This window comes from Crassostrea angulata, chromosome 6 (assembly GCF_025612915.1).
Source record: "Crassostrea angulata isolate pt1a10 chromosome 6, ASM2561291v2, whole genome shotgun sequence".
NCBI lineage: Eukaryota > Metazoa > Mollusca > Bivalvia > Ostreida > Ostreidae > Magallana > Magallana angulata.
In genome coordinates, this window is record NC_069116.1 from 43,614,840 (window position 1) to 43,634,483 (window position 19,644).

The 19,644-nt window shown below is 34.6% G+C and overlaps 3 protein-coding genes and 1 long non-coding RNA gene across 4 annotated transcripts in view; 3 read left to right on the top strand and 1 right to left on the bottom strand.

Moving 5' to 3' along the window:
- Nucleotides 1–4,661: 4,661 nt before the first annotated feature.
- Nucleotides 4,662–8,215, top strand: LOC128189590 (noelin-2-like). The gene is made up of 2 exons (XM_052861250.1): nt 4,662–5,884; nt 6,843–8,215. Exons 1-2 carry the CDS (start codon nt 5,215–5,217, stop codon nt 7,631–7,633), a joined length of 1,461 nt encoding a protein of 486 aa, XP_052717210.1. The 5' UTR covers nt 4,662–5,214; the 3' UTR covers nt 7,634–8,215.
- A 603-nt stretch (nt 8,216–8,818) lies between these two features.
- On the bottom strand, nt 8,819–13,245 carry LOC128189591 (uncharacterized). The gene is made up of 5 exons (XR_008244254.1): nt 13,033–13,245; nt 12,863–12,925; nt 12,678–12,761; nt 12,181–12,279; nt 8,819–10,748 (listed from the first exon to the last, which is right to left on the bottom strand). It is a non-coding gene; the product is annotated as an uncharacterized LOC128189591 (long non-coding RNA).
- Nucleotides 13,246–13,936: 691 nt separating this feature from the next.
- LOC128187204 (glycosyltransferase 1 domain-containing protein 1-like) lies at nt 13,937–18,039 on the top strand. The gene is made up of 6 exons (XM_052857476.1): nt 13,937–14,011; nt 14,172–14,290; nt 14,615–14,769; nt 16,667–16,769; nt 17,203–17,384; nt 17,902–18,039. Exons 2-5 carry the CDS (start codon nt 14,217–14,219, stop codon nt 17,270–17,272), a joined length of 402 nt encoding a protein of 133 aa, XP_052713436.1. The 5' UTR covers nt 13,937–14,011; nt 14,172–14,216; the 3' UTR covers nt 17,273–17,384; nt 17,902–18,039.
- Nucleotides 17,535–19,644, top strand: part of LOC128187202 (GAS2-like protein 2A) — a 29,681-nt gene continuing 27,571 nt past the window's right edge. Inside the window, exons 1-6 of the mRNA XM_052857473.1 lie at nt 17,535–18,057; nt 18,498–18,547; nt 18,695–18,738; nt 18,905–19,025; nt 19,235–19,333; nt 19,435–19,560. Of these exons, the coding sequence (XP_052713433.1) occupies nt 17,877–18,057; nt 18,498–18,547; nt 18,695–18,738; nt 18,905–19,025; nt 19,235–19,333; nt 19,435–19,560 (621 nt within the window). The 5' untranslated portion in view covers nt 17,535–17,876. The remainder of the gene's footprint in view (nt 18,058–18,497; nt 18,548–18,694; nt 18,739–18,904; nt 19,026–19,234; nt 19,334–19,434; nt 19,561–19,644) is intronic.

Sequence of the window (19,644 nt, forward strand, 5' to 3'; positions counted from 1 at the left end):
CAGAGCTTGGATTGATCTCGATCGTACGAACAGGTTGCATGTGTGCCATTGCCATTAGGTTGTATATCCATGCTTCGAAGCAAATGCTTTGTTTACGTTTTATTCATCTCAGGTGGAAGAATAGAATATAGGATAAAAGGGACAGGAAGTAAACGATTTCATTAGAAACCACCTGTCTCGGAGGACGGTGGGTAATATTCGGCGTTGCACGAAAGTTCCAAACGCAGAACTCCATCAACAGGTATCTATCGAAGGAGAAATCAAAGTGTATATACAAATGATTTAATTTGAAATGGAAGATACTTAATTCATGTATAAGATTGAAGAGAGAGAGAGAGAGAGAGCGAGAGAGAGAGAGAGAGAGAGAGAGAGAGAGAGAGATTTGTTAAGAAAAAAGAAGTATACGAATTAAACTTCAAAAACAGATTATATCAATCTTTACATCAAACATCACAAACAGTGTAGAATACTTTTTTGTTAGGCACACTTCTTTTCTCCTTATTTGATATGAAAAGTATAAGAGCGAAACTTTTTTCCCTTATATTGGAAGGAACACTTGGTGAACCTCGCGCGTTGATTTGAGTAACAGGGAGAGAGTTCCTGGAGTTTGCAATGATCGCTTCCTTCATAACCCGCATAAATAATCAAAGAAAGCATTATATATTGTTTATTCTTACATCTTTCTTTCAACAAATTAATTGATTGTAAAAAGTAAGTAATAGTAACTAATCATTGTTAATATACATCAATATGCTAGATGGGAATTTGAGTCTGACATCATCATGATTATTCCATGCACTCTGTGATTTTTCTTAGATTGCTGAAAGTTTCCACCGATCGAAAAATTGGTTAGAACTGGATTGTGTAGATTTCAGTCCTGTCAGTTTCTATGTATATAGCTGTGAATTCCAATTAATTTCTGTAAGAAGCAGAGAGAATCATACTTAATATTAATGTATGTAAATATACATGTACATTTATGTATCGTTTGTCTAACCAGTAGCATTGTGAATTATATATAGTGAACTCAACACTCTTGAAGTAAAGCTATAATTTACCCTTGACAATAGTACTCAAGTAATCCCATTTTGTAGGTGCCTTTCATAAATGATGTTTCTGAGAAAATTATCTCTAACCTTCGGTTAGCAATTAACCTTACACCAGTCACACGAGTGCCTACATTCAACAAGATAACAAAACTTTTTCCACTCGTTAATACAGCATTCAAACAAATTTATTCAGCAGTAAAATTAATATTCATGGTATAATTTCAGCTACATACGAAAAAAAAATAAACACAAAATACTAACACAGTAGTTACTAGTATAGCTGGAACAAGGACAAGAAATGGTAAAGCAAGTTCGCAAATATTGTTGAAAAACAGATTATAATTAATTAATCTGACTCCTACCATCTCATTGGTGATCGGTGTCGATTACGTAATACGTATACCGTCAATGAGTCGATGTACTAATGATAAAATCGCGTTTCAATCGGTCCGCGTTGATTAAATCCATTAATTATGCAAAAGTATTAGATTAATGCAATTAATGGCTACTATATTTCACATGGACCTTGTTAGGTTAAGGTCAATTTCTTTAGAAATTCAACCTGATATGGCATTGCAGTTACTCCATCTGCACAATATGAAGGTTAGACACGTGAAGGCATTAAAAGGCATTCTTAAATCTGCATATAGAAAAACGAATGACCATCATTGAGTTCCCTCCCCCCCCCCCCCCCCCCCCCCACTTTTTTGGGGAGATGTAAGATATTGAGGTGAATATAAGAAAATAAGGAAATTAACAGTGCAATTGAAGTTAATATACCCCCCCCCCTCCCCCTACGGATTAAGTTTTTTATAATTTAAAAATTTCTCTTTTTTTTTTTTGCTTCTCAAAATATTTTGGATGAATCTGCCCGCCCCCCCCCCCCCCCCCATTTCAAAAACGATTCTGTGCCTGATTAAATGTTGATACTGTGAATATAAAAATAAATAGAAACATTTATTGATGATATTTTTCTCTATAAATATTAATGTAGTTTAATTTGCATATATTTACAAGATATAACATTGGTTTAAATTTTTTTAAAGATATTGGTGTAATAAATCAAACTCCAAACAGACAAAGAAGTCATGCTCGAGATCCAGTTACTGGAACCATCAAGGTTTGTATGAAATTATGATGATAATGTGAATATGAACTCATACGCTGGCTTTCATATTACACGAATGTACTACAAAGCACCACATGAATTAAAGATTTTTTGATTCTGAATCTCGCCAAATCTCGCCGGGCCAAGATTTGATCTGATGAGTGAACATCTTTTAAATAACGCGTTTGTCGAAGATACATGTACATGCAAAGTGCATGTTATTGAGAAGAAGACGCATGCTGTATGAATACTCAATTCTATTTTCAAAATTTCAATTCATTTGATGTAATTATAATACAATTACATGTGCAATATGGCTTCGTATTTACACTTTCCCATTATATTCAATCAAGGTAGTGAAAGCATTAATCATTCTATCCTCTATATTTGTCAAACCCCCTATTTAAAATATGATTAATTAAGCTATAAAATATTATTAAGTGAAAAGAAAAATCCACAATTTTTAACGCTTTTTAAAAAATATTGTCCTTTATTTTTTTTTATAGAGTTCTTCTTCTAAAGGAGATCAAAACAGTCTAAAAATGGCCACGACAATCGAGGCCTCTTAAACATACATCCACATCGACTGATGGTCGGGGTTGTTTTAACTATTATAACAAAACAACAATTAACTCCTAACATAAGATACGAGAATTTATTAAAAACAAAACGTTAAAAAAAATCAAGGAACTGAGCTTTGTCGGTTTGTTGTCTTCGTTGGTTCATATAAAAAAGGTGTATTGCAATTGATTCTTTAAACAAGACTCCTTTAAAGAGTCATATAAATAAGTGCTCAATGCATGATGGAAGAAAACTGCCTAAAAGCACTAAATCATTCGTTGATCGAGCGGTGTTTGTTTCTTGCAATATTCTAAGAAAAGTGAATTATCTACAGCCCATCTCCCACGAAACGGGGATTGTGTAGCGGAGAGAAAAGATTGGGTTAGCCTATCAGATCAACAATTTGACTCACAATGAATGCTGACGAGAATATATGGACGAAAAAATAATGTGTATTCCTGAATAGACCCTGCAATGGGCAAAATGGACAAATATATATTGTATGCGCCAGTAATTAGTAGCACTACAACGATGGAGATCAATTAATGCATCATAATTTTTACACTGTCTTTATAGTTGTGCTTTAATTTAACTTCTACGCTCAAAATGTGGGGCATAATCACTGGAAGAAGTACGGATTACCATACACAATTCACCAATCAGCAAAGTACTCCAGCACTGAAAAGTGCTAGTCTTGCATTGTAACTATCACAGTATATTTCATTGATCATCAAAATTGTAATTTAAATATTTGTTGGTTTTTTTTTGTGAATACATTATCAAAAATGGTTTGTCTTATGAAAAGACTTTTTCATCTAAAAACCTATTAAAAATCTTAACTTGCAAAGCTTTAATGATAACTACGAGACGATTGAAATACTCATTTCGTTGCTGATGTAGCGTCAAATGCGCAGATGATATGAACAATAGATGTTGAATATTGCTACTACACGTATTATCTCAAATGTATAAAATTTCACATACATTTTACATGATATACATGCAAATGTTTAAGAGGTATTTTGTTTCATAGTTATTCAAACTGCATTCTATCACTATGACACTTCCGGCGTTGTCAAATTAATTGGGAATGAAGCGGGTAGCTAGAGGACCAATCTGGTACTGTGATGAGAACTTTCGACGCTAGATGTCGTTCAATTAATTCTTCCGGTTTGTGGGCAATGCCATAAAACGTTGTGAACAGTGTATTTACAGCTGAAAAACTGTTTGTGATAATTCAGACAATGTTTATGAATACCAAATGTTGCTTTTAAGTGGTCATAGCACTATCTTAAAGTAATGTGTAAATGCACCAATATCTTGTCAAAAAAACATCATAAAAATGTACATGTATTACGATGTCTTCAGTTCCAACACTTTGCAAGATAAAATCAAATTTGGGGTTTTACTATTTATTTTATATATAATGCTTCAAGTATCAAAGGGAAAAGGGACTGTAATAATTCGGAGATCAATAAGTCTCTTTTTAAAAAGTTCTGTACACACCTATATGCAAGGAAGAGAGATTACCCATTAAATCGTGTGTTTAATGTGCTTAGAAGTACCATGCTAGCATAAAACTGTTATGCATTAAAAAGCAATATTTTTTGATGAATAAAAATTTAAACGGTTCGAAATGTAAAACGTTGATTGAAAACGCTTTATACGCTTTTATCATGCATTGAACATCTATTCTGAATAAAATTTAATGATTTTTATCCCAACACTTGTTTACTTTTAAATCGCGATTGTTCCTTTATAAACAGTGGTTGATTTCAAAATTTTCATTGTTACAAACCCATTCGGATGTTTACAATTGGTTGAGCCGTTTATATTTTTTCCTATCCCATTAATCATTTTTTGTGCTATGTTGAATTCAAACAAATTCATCAAAAAGTGTTCCGAATAATAAAACGGTGGTTTTTTTTTTCTATCTTTAGAACGACGACTGCAGACATAATGAATTATTGATATCATACATATAATTTGGATCAAATGGAAATAAGCACCTTTGTGTGGTGTGATTTGGAAGCGTTTCTATAACCTGATATCGGGCATCCCAGTCTATATGAACCGACGAACCGGATTCTGGGCGGGCGATAATCTTATCATAATTCATTATTTGTTAATTATTTTCTCATTGACTGCTCTCTGTGGATTTGATCTCGAGTTGCTCCTTGGATAGTCCGCAAACAGCTCTGTGGATATTGGCCATTATTCATACACGGGAGGTGACATATGAAATCCCAGGGACCCGTATTTTCTCACGTCGCGAAATTAAACAATCAAATTAGGACATGGATTTCAAATTGGCTTGAATGTGTACAACAGATGACTGAGATGGGGGACAGTAATTGAATATTTACTCGACTGAAAGGAAATAACCCCTACAGAGCTCTCAGCTTGTTGTGTTTTCAATTGATGTTATTTGTTTAACGAACGGAGAACGGCTCTTAATTTCATCATCTGAGATGTAACGGTCCGCAAGAACAGACGATGGAGTTCTATATTTGGGTGTTTTTAGCTTTTATACCGTGTGTGTACAGCTCTATACCGGTGAAGAACGACAACTGTACCTACTTGTTTGACATGGAGAGGAACTCCATTAAAGTCACTTGTTCCAAAAATGTGACCGTCACAATCCGCGGCAAAGGGAACACTAAGTTACTGACCGGCAATGACCTAGCAATGCGGTACTGGTTCGAGGCCAACCAAAACGCTCACAACAACAAAACCATACGTTCTGGAAACTTTAACACGAAGGCTCTGAATAAACTGAAAGGCGCCAATCGGATTCTGCGAAAAACCAAAAAGATTCTGGGTAAACGGTTAGTTGCTCTAAACGTGACCTCCGGGGACCTGGAAGAGGGGGACGTAAAATTGAAAAACGATGTCGAAATTTTGCAAAGGTATCCCCCTGGGTCCATATTCGCTCACCAGTCCATTGTCGCGGCCATTTTGAATCAGTACAAGTATCTGCAGATGGCGATGCTGACGCAGAACAACGAAATGAAACAGGTCGTCAAGTCCATGACGTCATTAGTTTCGGCCACCCAGAAGTCCATCCGTAGTGTTATGACGATGGGCGAGGAATTGCAAGAGCAGCTGGTTCTTCTCAATACGGCACTTGTTCGTTGTAATATGACAATCGTCAACAAGCAAAAAGGTGAGTAATTTTCATGTTCAAGGACAAAAAGATCTTTTATGAAATGATTCCATTAAAAAAACGTTGGAAATATAAAAAAAAAAATGTCTTTTCACTTGCAGTTGTAATTTGGATGGGGTAGTGTGTACCATAATAGAATGAGTAGCAATGAACTGATGATTATTTTTGTCAGTATATAATAAATAATGAAACAAGTCTGTCTCAAGGGAGAAAAAATGGACTGATACATGTAGTACGATCGTGCGCGATAGGAAGGTACGATAGATCTTGTATACGGAAGATGGCAGAGTCGCTATATACTGTCTAATATTTGGCTGAGTGGTGGTTTTGTCGACCCTTTGTAGCTATAGCCTTCGTGTACTCATTCATCCCGCGATATTGACAACTCGTCAAGGAAAATGATTGAAGTTACTTAATATAAACAATCTGATAAATGAAGGGACGCAACGGTTAGCCGTCCCCTCTCTTGGTATAGGCCATGAGCCTTTGGAGAAGGAATGTTATTTTTTTTTCTTTATTGCATACAATGTATCCTATCAACACTCTAAGATGTTGAAGTGTTATGTGTAAAAGAACGAGGATTGGGAATTACACAGGGGATATACATGTAGAGCGATATCTATATCAAATATTTAAAGCAAATTTAAAAATAATGTTTATAAATGTATAGAACAAAAGAAAGAACGAAACGTAATTTCTTTTCATCTAACAATTAAATTAATATCATATCGTCATATGGACATATTAGATGCATTCTAGTGAAATGGCACACACGATGCACCGTCTGGTATTTTGCTACGTAATCTTTGTATATTCCATTTTTTTTCACATTTCACTCTTTTTTTCCTCAAATCATTAACACCCCCTCCCCCCCCCCCCCAAAAAAAATCATCGCATGCATGCATATATATACATCGTTTACTAATGTTACGTATCTGTTGTTTATATATATATATAGACTACTGTCCCCGGAGACTGACGGCTATCTACCCCTCCACAGACCGAGTGGTCAAGGTGGGAATCACTGTGGGCGCCATCATGAAAGATCCAGTTCCAGCCGGTTTGTACTGGGTGACGTATGACTTCAGTGACATCAACCAACTGGTCGGGTATAGGACGCTTGAGGACTTTGAACTGGACCTTTCCCCTGAAAGACGAAAGCTTCCCTTTTTCTGTGAAGGTACTGGTCATACGGTGTACAAGAATCAATTCTTTTGTCAAAAAATGATGACGAACAAAATAGTGCGTTACAATCTCATGGAATCTCGTTGGTTGGGAGAATTAGAACTTCCGGGAGCCGGTGCGCATGGTGCTTTTCCTTACCAATCGGACCGGTTTAGCGACATTGACTTTGCAACGGATGAATACGGACTCTGGGTAGTATATGCTTCCTCGGCGTCTAACGGGAACATTATGATCAGTAAGATTGACGAAGACAATTTCACGATATCAGAAACCTGGACAACTTTGATACCCAAACGAACTGTTGGAAACACTTTCATGATTTGTGGTGTTCTGTATGCAACGGAATCTTACACAAAGTCGCCAACGTTTATAAAGTATGTGTATAATACCCAAACTGGAGGCAACAAAGAACTTCAGAGCACAGAGCTTCCGTTTTCCAATACGATAAGGAATGAGTTTGTCTCCAACTATATGCTTGACTATAACCCGCTTGACCGGAAGTTGTACACTTGGAATCACGGGAGAATTGAAATATATTCAACTATGTCCGCAACAACGGATTAGCAATAAATTTCATATTTTTAGAAGCATTGGGGAGGGTGTCGGGGCAGATATTACAAGTCGTTTTATCTTTTTTTAGGGTTTTGTATTTTATCATTCTTACTACATGTAGTTATATCTATGATATGGTGTATTTATGTGTGGGTAAAGTGGACATGAAAGAGACTATTGATTAGCGCATCGTCAATAATACATACACCGGCTCCCCTCAACAGTACCCTTATCGTACTGTGTGTTATCGGGAGTGATTTATGAGGGTACTATCTCTAATTGCATTCCCTCGAATTAATTTTTTTTTTGCTACACACAACACAACACAATGGTACTTTTCTGCAATGACTCCATGAGGATTTAGATTCATTGTGTAATGTTTCCGTAACATCTGTTCGATATAGAATAGCATCCTTTGTTTTTTGTAACTTGTAAAAGTGTATGTAAGGAATAATTTAAGTGCATTCACTGTTATTATTTTTGTTAGATACTTGGTAATACAATAGTAGTGGAAGGCAATGAATTTATGCAATGACTCCATAAAAGGATTTTGGTTTCATTAACATCTGTTCAATAAAGAATTTTATTCCATTTTATGTGGCTTGTAAAACTATGTAAGAAACAACAAGGGTACTTCCTCAAAAGTTATTTTTGCTAAGTACAACACAATACTAGTGGAAGACGATAAATTTGTGGTTTACGTCTTTTAGACTTTGGTTCGTTAAGTAAAGTTTCAGTAAAAAATAGCATCCCTTTTTTGTAATATATAAATGTGTACAGTATAATTATGTATGTTAGGAATAACTTGGGTGGATTCCCTATCTATAGATTTGCTATTTGCAACTAAATTGCGTGGAAGGCAATGGATTTGTGACTCTTAAATGACTTCGTTCGTTCTGTAAAGTTTCAGTAACATCTGTTCTATCTATAATTGCACCTTTTGGTTTTGTAACCAATTTTATAAAGGTGTAGGATAAAAATAGTTCCGGGGGAGGGAAACAAGTACATATCAGGCACATTGCATCAGGGGGCCAGACACCCCCCCCCCCCCCCCCTTCGTTTTTGCGCAGCAAGTTTTAAAGATTTTTCTATACAAAAAATTGAACAAACATGGAGTGAACGGTAAACTTGCCCCCCTCATGGATTTTGATTTTCAGGGTTTTGTAAAGTAACATTTTTCCCTGTTTTTTTTTGGGGGGGGGGGGGGTTAGTCTGCCACCCACCCCTCATTTCAGAAACAATGCTACGTGCCTGTATATGTGTACAATGCGTCTTGGTCTTGTCCCTTAACACTGCAAGCAGCCATTCTGTTTCAAAATACAAGAGAAAGTGTTACTACCATGTCTCTTTGATTCTTTAAATGCTCGTCGACATGTTTATTCTTGACTTCCATTAGAACCCTCTTTAAGGACCATTACAGAAAATTTACTCTGACATCTGACAAGCCACATTTCCTCTGCATACGCATGTAATCATTTCCTCTATACTCATGCAGCTGCAGGTTCAATCAATTAAAAAAATAAGATTGAAAAGAGAAAGAAAAATAAAACGGACGGTTTCTGTTAATCGGATTATTTTATTGAATAAACTTAACGAAATTTGAAATGTTGTGTGGAAGTCAAGTTTTGTATATTCTTAATATTGGAGATGACAAATAAAAGCACGTATCAGAGAATTGACACCTCTCTCTCTCTCTCTCTCTCTCTCTCTCTCTCTCTCTCTCTCTCTCTCTCTCTCTCTCTCTCTCTCTCAACTCTACACGTACAAGGCCAAATTGATTAGAACTGAATATAAGAATCAAATGTTTTGTGATATCAAGTTAATAACTTAGTTATAATAAAGGAACGTTTGTAATATCATCCACGGTATGAATTTATGACTCAGTTCTAACTAATACATGTAACATTGGGGTGAACTTGTACTTTACCAAGAAAAATGCGCCTTTGTAATCTACTAACGATAAATGCATATTTGCAATTTCTAGATTATATCCCAATGCAGAAATTACTGATTATTTATCTATTAAGGCACACAACTGGTTATTAATTCACACAATTGGATATTAATTTGATTGAGACTGCAACAGTCTCTGGCATAATCAAATTAATGTTCTCCAACCTCTCTAGTATTAGTCTTCCTGGCGGGATATATCGATATAAAAAATCACTAAATTTCTTTTGTTTATGAATGAAATTAGAATTGCAGAGAAAATACGATCTAAGTCTTATGATTAGAACAATGCAGACGAAATAAACTAAAATCAACCTTTTGATTAAATTTTTTAGAACTTTGCACCTTTCTAGAGAGAGTTTTTCAGATCAGTTTACCCAAGGCGAAAGCCCGTGTGAACTTTTCTGATCGCGATGGCAATTGGAATCATTTCTATTCGCGGAAAATGGCGAAAGTCCACATTTACCTATGAATTTACACCCCCCCCCCCCCCCCCTCGAATCATGAAATCGATTTCATAATTCATGCAAGTAAATCTACGAAATTACGTCATAAGGAAAATATGGAACAAAAACCCACGAAATCTGATACCCTACGAAAATTTATGATTCCATGTAATATTTGTTTTTATGGTGTCTTCTCACATATCAATGTTTTTTTATCAACTTGGTCTACCTGGATGAATTATTATAAAACCAGAACGGCAAAATTAGTGAATTTAATATATATTTTTAAAGGCATTTTACAATTTATTCATTGGGCCAATTTGCAGGTCATTTTTGTTAAAAGCTTAATAAGTAGAATCAGTTTGTTCAAACCTCAACCTAAAGGGCTTAGGAGGGATGGGGGGGGTGAGTAAAGGTTTAGTCTGAAAGTAAGAAATAGAAATAGTTTTCTTACTTTTCCCTGATATAAGATGTTTGTAACGGGATTTAATATCAATTGCAAATAGCTTTTAAATGCTTTTGGCTGATGCATTTTAACAATATTATTCTGATTAAGATTCTATCTTGAAGTATCTTCAAAATGCTTCAGAAACCGATACTCGATATATCGCGAACGATTAAAATCATATCTTGAAATATATCTATGTACACAATCATGCATTTTTATATTATTAATATCCATTTTAATTCTCTTGTCTCTTTCTTTTCCATTTCGTAGGAGTTTCTTTAACCTAAAACAAAAATTAAATATGTCACACAAACGAACAACAATTAAGACATATAGATCTATGCACGTACTAGTATTACTTAATCACATGTATGCATGTATATACTGTTTTTTATATCTTCTATATAGCCTGAGAGAGTCCCTATAATATGAACCATAACTTAACATTGCACGGATCTATAAAATTATCAAGGAGGTCCGATTGATAATTATGAATGCCCGGAGGAGAAGGGGGCAATAAAGGAGACCTTTTTTTGGTAGTTTTGTTAGTTTTACTATGTGAATTGTGAATTCATGTAATTTTGAATTTTCCAGGGGAGGGGATCCGAAAATGGAAGAAAAAAATTCTCTTTCCATGGGAATAGCCTATGCAGCAATCCACAGGCTATGTACAAGTTGGCAATGTTGCAAGTTTGTTTCAATCAAAGTCTCTCGGTGGCTTTTATACAGCGGACTAGAAGCATAATTATATATGCCCCCCATGAAGCAATATTGAGAAGAAGCAACTAATGCGACGAGCAAAGGGTTCTCAAGATATAATCTGAGTGGACAATATCTATAATCGGAGTATTTCAATGTCCTTTAACCATATCCACTCAAAAACTATATAATTACTCTCTTCTTATGAGGAACAAGTGTACCGAGTATGAGGGTAAAAAAGGGGTTCAAAGATTATAAAGGTACAGCATCATTCTATGTCCTAGATAGTATACATGTACATCGCACTTTGACATGTACCAAATTCGATAACATGGTCATTTTTTTAAATGATAATAATTCAAAATCATCATATAAGTATCATATTTAAAATTTTAATATATAATATAAACATAAAAAAATTTAAATATCATTTTTTCTCTCACAAAAACGCTTTCCCCCGTTATATGCAATTGAAAGAGAAAAGTAATGCAAACAATTTTTAAAATGGTCCCTACTAAAAATCTAGTTTGATTTTTATGTTATTTTTTGATTGATTTTGATATATCTTAAGTAACTTTAACTCATATAAAATTTTCATAAAAATCGCTATTGTGGAATTGAATTTGGTTCGCCGTACTTAAAAGGTTTTAACAGTCAAAATCTAAATCCAGATAGTTTGACCCTTGACCTTTTGGTCATGTGACGTTAAAATCAGTAGGTGTCATCTACTTTTTTAAAGTACTTTGGTATATATGGTACCGAGATTAATGTTTGCAAAGCAAAGGATTCTTACAAAACTGATAAAGCAGACAACATTTATTTCACCAGTCAGTGCCCTTAGTAGTTTGACCCTTGACCTTTCACCTCATGATCTCAAAAGGTGTCATTTACTCCTTAAGAAAAAAAAACACCTACTTTTTCCCCAAGTTGGATGTGTATAAATATTCAAATTGTATTAATCTTAACCTTTTTATTAAGATGACATTATATAATCATAAAAAAAATAGTAATGTTACCTTCAGCTTTCTGTGAATAGCCAGGAGTCTCTTAGCAAGAGTCCTGATGACATGATTTATTCTTGATGATGATTTCTTTTCCTTGGTTTTCTTTTCTTTCTATTCATCAAAAATAAACGCTATTAAACTACATGTGAGGATCCAGAAATTTTTTTTCGGGTGGGGGGGGGGGGGGTCCGAATTAGATTCAGGGGGGGGGGGGGGGTCCGTGGCATAGTTTTTAATATATCTATTGAAAAAAAAATCCATTCATTTTTTTCATGAAAATGATCAACTATCTCGCTGGACAAATGCTTCCTCGGGCAATGTCCTAAAACGTTAAACCCAGATGAGAGAAAAAAAATAGATCGAAAACATATAATTGTTTCACTAAATATACATATAATTCATGTACATGTATTGTATTTACATGTATGTGGTTCACTTCGGTTTTTATAATATAACATAAAAAATATTCCAGTGTCCTCTTTGCCATAAACTAACTAAAATGCACTTACTACGAGCGGCTCTTTAAATCTTTCATCGAAATACATAGATGTATAGAAATCTATTGGAATCCAATCTGGAAAGTAGACGTGCAACTGAAATTGGAAATACAAACGTGGCACAAATATTCTGTTTAAAACCCGTTCGCGTTCGATGAAAAATAAAAAGAAGAATGGCCAATAGTTAACAAACTTACATAACTGTTGGACAGGTGCATCAGAAACTCAGATGATGTCGGCATTTTGAGCTGTCTCCAATGCTGAAAATTAGTATGAATATGGATTCAAGTACTGTAACAGTTTTGCTATGTGCATGCATGCATCAAATAAGTTGTCATATTTCAGAGAATTTTAAATTTGTATATACCTTTGTTTTTATTACCGATAATCCTCAGGTGATTGGTTGTTTTTTTTTCTTCTTTTCAAAATGGATACCTTTTCTTTATATTACACACCTGTCGCATGTGTAACAGTTATAGATGCACTGTACATCATCTATTTATACTCTGCAGTGAACACAAATGCTGAAGCATAAAGAGGTCTATGCAATTGTAACAGCAAGGCGAAGTCCTATATTACATGCACTCGATACAATGGTGTTATATATATGTAGGTAAAGTAATGCATTATATTTATTCTTGATCATGAGTCAATTTACATCAATTTGTGTAAACTGCATGTTGATTGGGACGGCGAGACACGAACTGCAACCGTGACTGTACGTAAAAGAAAATAATATTTTAATATAATGAATGATCCATATTAAGGTTTATGGGAGACAGAAACCGCAAGAGGTTGGGGGATAAAATTTATATTTTTTAATTCGACTACAAAATAGAGAAAAGATACATGTAAAGATTATACATGTCTTCAGGTTGATTAGTATTCCGATAATGTACTAGTACTGTGAGTAAATATGCCTATATGATTTTTACTTAATTTAAACATCTACATTATAGATGTCTAAATTATCACTAAGGCGTGCATCTAAAATAAGAATTAAAAGATCCAGAAAACACCAAAACTGTATTTCACTTCAAAATCTGCCTTTCAGATGTCTGAATCTATCATGAAAGCGTGGGTCTAATTTTTATAAAAATCAAATAAAATCAAAAATATTATTTTTGACGCTACAGTATAAACACGTATTTTGCTGGTCCTTGTAAGCAAAGAAATTGATTGACAGTAACATGTTTAAAATCTATGATATTATAAAAGTTCTAAGTTATTTCACACCAACCCATATTTTTTTAAACCGGAATCGGGCGATTCCGAACAGAAATTTAGTGACCGCATATCAACATCCTGGTAACATTGTAATCGGATCAGCTGAAGATCCGTAGGTCGTAAGTTTGTTTCTCGTTCTAAGTCATTCCTAAAGAATATCAGCAAAAATCATTTTAATTCAACAGTAATTAGAATTTTCTGTAATTATTTTATCATTAAACTCTTGATAATGATTAGTGATATTGGGAAATCGTGTACTTTCGATTTCATCGAACACAGGTATGGAACTTGACCAGCAGTATGGTGACCTAGCACAAAAAGAAAATGCCATCTACAGTTCTGTTTTTATCACCACTTCGGAAAGCCAGTGGAAACCATTCCACAATACAAAGAATCAGGTATATTTACTTGAATTTTTCAGGAGAGTCGGACCCCCCCCCCCCCCCCCACTCCCCCCTCTATATAGTTCCGCGCATTGCAAATCACTCTTAGTTCAGTTTCTTGACAGTACTGTTTTGACAGTTACCTGACAGTTTTGTTTTGTCTTGAGATTTTGACACATTAGTGCATCTTTGATCTTTTGCCTATCTACAGAAAGTTTTATACAGATTAAAGAAATGTACAACCATCTGTAGTTTCATTTCTAAACATAATGTAAATTTGATAAATTACACTAGAAGGTTCAGATTCATCATCAATTTACATTATTTGGTTTATTACAGAACACTTCTAGAATCAGATGCACTTAACTGTCTGCAATGGGATCCAGCTGATTTCCATAATGAAGAAGAATTTCTTTCCAAATTAAAGGAAAGTCCTGTGGACTTTATCATAGCATTACATGCTTATAGAGCCGGGCAATTCCTTTCTGCTAAAGGTGACTACATGTGTAATACATATATTATGTATGTATGTATGTATAGTTTCATAAAGCAGTTCATAATTTGTGGACAGACAGACAGACAGATGGATATAGAGACCAAAAAAACTGTACAAAAGAACTGTCTAATATGGAATACTCTCTCACAAATTCAATTTTCAGGTGCAAATAAATATATAGAGAGAGAGAGAGAGAGAGAGAGAGACACACACACACACACACACACACACACACACACACACACACACACACACCTGGTACATATTGCATGCTAGTCTTCTTGGGTAGAATCGGAAACTGCTGACCAAGGTTAAGTAATGGTTGACAATGATTTTTCAAGGGATGTCAGACTAAGTTCCCTTTAAAAGTCACTAGGATAAAATATTTATTTTAATATACTGAATGCAATCCAAATTGTTAATGCAAGCACATTGCAAAATTTCAAACACTTCACTGGCAACAGACCTTCAGACAAGAGCTCAGTTGAATGCTGCACACGTTTGTGCTGTCAAAAAAATGTTCAGTTATATTAAACCATGTTATAGTGCATTGCCATGATGTATTGCTTTATATTCTTTCACCCTGGAGGTCATTGCTCCATCATATCTTTTCTTTTTTATATAGTTTGTTTCTCAATCAATCAGTTCAAACTACGTATAGCTTACAAATGAATTCAACCCTCAGTTGGCTCTGCATTGGAGCCTTTTATGCATATGATTAACTGGTTTTAGAAAATGCTAGAGTGAGGTGATTTGTGTAATGACTAAATGGTTAAGTGGTTATGACTTGTATGACTTCAAGAAAGGGAATGCAAGCTTTTACATGGAGAACTGTGTATTTAAGCTTAATAATAAATTCTAGCAAACAGCTAGCACAGCGTATTCTCTGTATAATTCTGGGTTCGTTTTAATCATTTTCAATGAGCAATTCAATGTTATTACACACTCAGCAAAAGGGGCAAATTATGAAAATCTAATGTGATCTTATGTCAGTGTAGTATCCTTAAACCAAGGTTCACTGACTCATATTTCTACATGTGGTTCATTTTGATGTTACTATTCTCCGTTTCTTCCGTGTATGTACAATTTATGTACCTGCAAGGAGCGTCGAAAGCAAATTGAACGTGGGGAGGGCGAGACTTATCAGAAATCTTGAAAAGAAAAAAAGGGTTACAATTATATGTCTAACTTTGCAAACAAAAGTGACGGAAGGGGGCTAACCCCCCCCCCCCCTCTAGCGCCCCACCTCATTTTTTCCAACGCTTAGACCTGTAAAATACATTGAGTTTAGTATACATACTTAGTCTAATAGATAATCTGTAATTGGTACTTAACGTTAAATGAAATAAAGAGACAAATAAATTTTTGAAATATATATGAATTAAATGAAATAAAGAGGCAAGTAAATTTTTGAAATATTTATGAATTAAAACATTTTCGCATTAATGTTTTACTGTGGTTATGAATCAATATTTGCAGTACCTGTTGAATACATTAATGTTTTACTGTGGTTATGAATCAATATTTGCAGTACCTGTTGAATACATTAATGTTTTACTGTGGTTATGAATCAATATTTGCAGTACCTGTTGAATACATTAATGTTTTACTGTAGTTATGAATCAATATTTGCAGTACCTGTTGAATACATTAATGTTTTACTGTGGTTATGAATCAATATTTGCAGTACCTGTTGAATACATTAATGTTTTACTATGGTTATGAATCAATATTTGCAGTACCTGTTGAATACATTAATGTTTTACTGTGGTTATGAATCAATATTTGCAGTACCTGTTGAATACATTAATGTTTTACTATGGTTATGAATCAATATTTGCAGTACCTGTTGAATACATTAATGTTTTACTATGGTTATGAATCAATATTTGCAGTACCTGTTGAATACATACTGATATTTGGCGGCACAGACATCAACCAGTTTCACGAGGATAACAACAAACTGAGGTTGATGACTCGAGCTGTGAAGGCAGCAAGGTTACTATGGATCTGGGTATCGTAATGTTACCAGGACCTCCCTGCATTTGTGATAGGATGTTTATGTTTTGTTTTTGTTTTTTCTCTACATGCACTGGCAAGCAAATGGAGAAAACAACATCAGGTTGAATAAAAATCATATCACATCACGAATCACGGGAGATTATTTTCTGCACATGTATGTGTTTTTGCGGTCTTAGAATCGAGTGTAATGTCAAAAATATATAGGCCTACAAGTTGTATGCAATATTGTGTTGAGTGGGTCTTGTTCCTAAACATCTGTGATCAGCATGAACTGGGTGAAGATATTTCTTTGCATGTTTGCATGTTGAAAAAATAGCCACTCTAACAGCCTTGTGAGAACGTAAAGAAGTATACAGTAACTGCTTTGCTTTCTCAAAATGGGTCAATTTGATTATCTTTTTTTTTTCAGATACGTTATTACATTCAGTGCCCAAATGATGGACAGGGCTCTTCAGATCTGGGCAAGTGCTGTTAAATGAGTTATTTCTATTTAGACTTCGTGACAACACTTGAATTTTTCATTAGAGTAACGCCCTTCCTTTTCCTTTCAGCCTGATTTGGACCAATCCAAAGCAGTTACAATTAAACAAGGTAGATTATAGATGTTTAATTTGTGGTTTTAAATGAATTATTTTTACATGAAAGACGGTGAAATTTTTGTTGTTGGTGCGAATCCTAATCTATTCTAGCACCCTATCGTGTTCACTGTGAGTATTGAGCAGGGGGTTGGGGGGGGGGGGGGGTGCTCTCTATTCAAGCAATATTTCATTTGTTGATTTTAATTCTTATATGGAATTATGAAGTCGAATTTTAATTATTTTGTAAAGATTAAATTCAAAGTTCATAAAATACCAGCAAGTAACGTCATTGAGTTTTTTAGGAACCCAATTCTATTTTTATCTCTATGGCCTATATAAACCAGAATGTAAATGAAAACCCCGTCTATAGAATTGGCACTTGTATAGAATGCGCTAACTTGACGCAGAAAAGGGATTTTTGTTTTTAATCTGCAATTTGGTAACATAAACTGCACACCCCACCATTGATAGAAGACGGGCTTTTTTAATTAGAACGTCATCTCAGATGTTGACGAATGATTACTCCATAGGTATACAAACTATGCCGTCTTCTTTGAATCTGCGAGACGTTTTAGTGGAGCGAGGGCACGTGTCATCTCCTGAGGCGGGAAAAGCCTATATTTTCCTGTTTGTTGGTAGCATACGACCCGTCAAGGATCCACTGTATCTCGTCAACACAATGGCAGGTATCGTCTGCTGAGGCAGAATTATCGTCTGCTTAAAAAATCAGTACATTGTACAACTACAGAACATGGATTTGAATAATAAGTAAACCAGTGTAAATCTGTGTTTCTGAAAAATCCGTAAATTGCAATCAAACAAATGGTTTCTACTTTATAATGAAGAAAAAATAATACTAGGCATACGTGTCTTAAACGTAAAGATACCAAAATACTTTGAAATTAAATTTCATTTTTTTTGTAATATACTTCAAATATATGATATTTGTTGTGCTGAACGTCGTGTGGAAACTGCTAGATCTTATTGGTAAAGCCACCATGCAGTGACTACCCTAACAAATACATGAAAAGTGTAGTATACTAGTACGTTCTATTTTCAAATTGACACATTATAATATATGATTCAAGTTAAATTGATTTTGAGAATTATATATTTTTGAATGAAGAATGGCATAAAGAGAGAAAAGATGTACTCTACGTAATAATCGGACCAAAGGTATGAGCCCAAGCAAAATCCTAATCTACATAGAGTCATAGATTTCGACAGTACATGTATTAGATGGAATTCAGAACCAAGTTTGAATACATATTTCTCTGATTTTGTAAACTTGATCAATAATGTAGATGCATATTCTGTTAGCAGCAAGATGAGGATTATTTCAGTTCCTTCAAAACCAAGATTGCCAGGTTTGTGATCCATTGATTAAAAACAGACAATTCTACATTATTAAATTATTCAATTCATTGCTTTAAATTACGTAAGAAAAAATGGATTTCTTGTGTTTTGGGTGTTTTTTTTTTGGGGGGGGGGGCAAAAACCGTTTTCAATTTGTTTGATGGTTTTCCTTTGCAGTACAACTGGTATCATATATATGGGAGAAATGAGCATCGAAGACACGCATGCGTGTATGAAACACAGCAACGCTCTGGTCAACACGTCTGAAAGCGAGGGCATGGCCGCTGTCGTTTTAGAGGTAGCTGATTACTTTGTTTTCATATATTGTTTTACGTCACAGCGAGAACATTTTAGCACTGCACCCAGAAGGCGTGCAATAAAAGCAATAAAGCAGCTATTTCAAGAAGTATTTTTAATATGACACAAAGTCATTATATATATGAATAGTTATGATAATACTCTTTTATTCATGATTAATGATACCCATCATCCATTGGTTGTTTTAAGGCCATGGACTTGGGTACACTTGTGATAGCAAGACGAAATGAAGGAAACGAGTCTTTGATTCAACATGGCGTCACAGGCTTCCTGTTTTCATCTCCTCAGGTATAATATTTTTAATTTGTCTTCCTGGTTGTGTCCACATCTTACACTTTGTAGCTATGCGAAAAAAAAAAATCTTCGTACTTATCATGTTTGTATTTCAGGAATTTAAAACTATTGCTGAGAATCTCATGGATGATGACGAGGCACAAAGCAGGGTAACTCTGGAAGCAAAAAATCAAATCCATAAAGAACACTCGCCAGAAACTGAAAAGGACGCCTACCTTAAAGTGATAAATGGCCTTAAAGACCGAAATACAAAATCATAACATAAACTCTTATGTTAATGGCGCAGCATTATTGTTATATATCGA

Coding starts and splice junctions, on each gene's coding strand:
- LOC128189590 (XM_052861250.1), top strand. CDS start 5,215: ATGGAGTTCTATATTTGGGTGTTTTTAGCTTTTATACCGTGTGTGTAC. Junction 5,885..6,842: donor AATCGTCAACAAGCAAAAAG/GTGAGTAATTTT, acceptor ATATATATATAG/ACTACTGTCCCCGGAGACTG.
- LOC128187204 (XM_052857476.1), top strand. CDS start 14,217: ATGCCATCTACAGTTCTGTTTTTATCACCACTTCGGAAAGCCAGTGGA. Junction 14,291..14,614: donor TCCACAATACAAAGAATCAG/GTATATTTACTT, acceptor GGTTTATTACAG/AACACTTCTAGAATCAGATG. Junction 14,770..16,666: donor GCAATTCCTTTCTGCTAAAG/GTGACTACATGT, acceptor CAATATTTGCAG/TACCTGTTGAATACATACTG.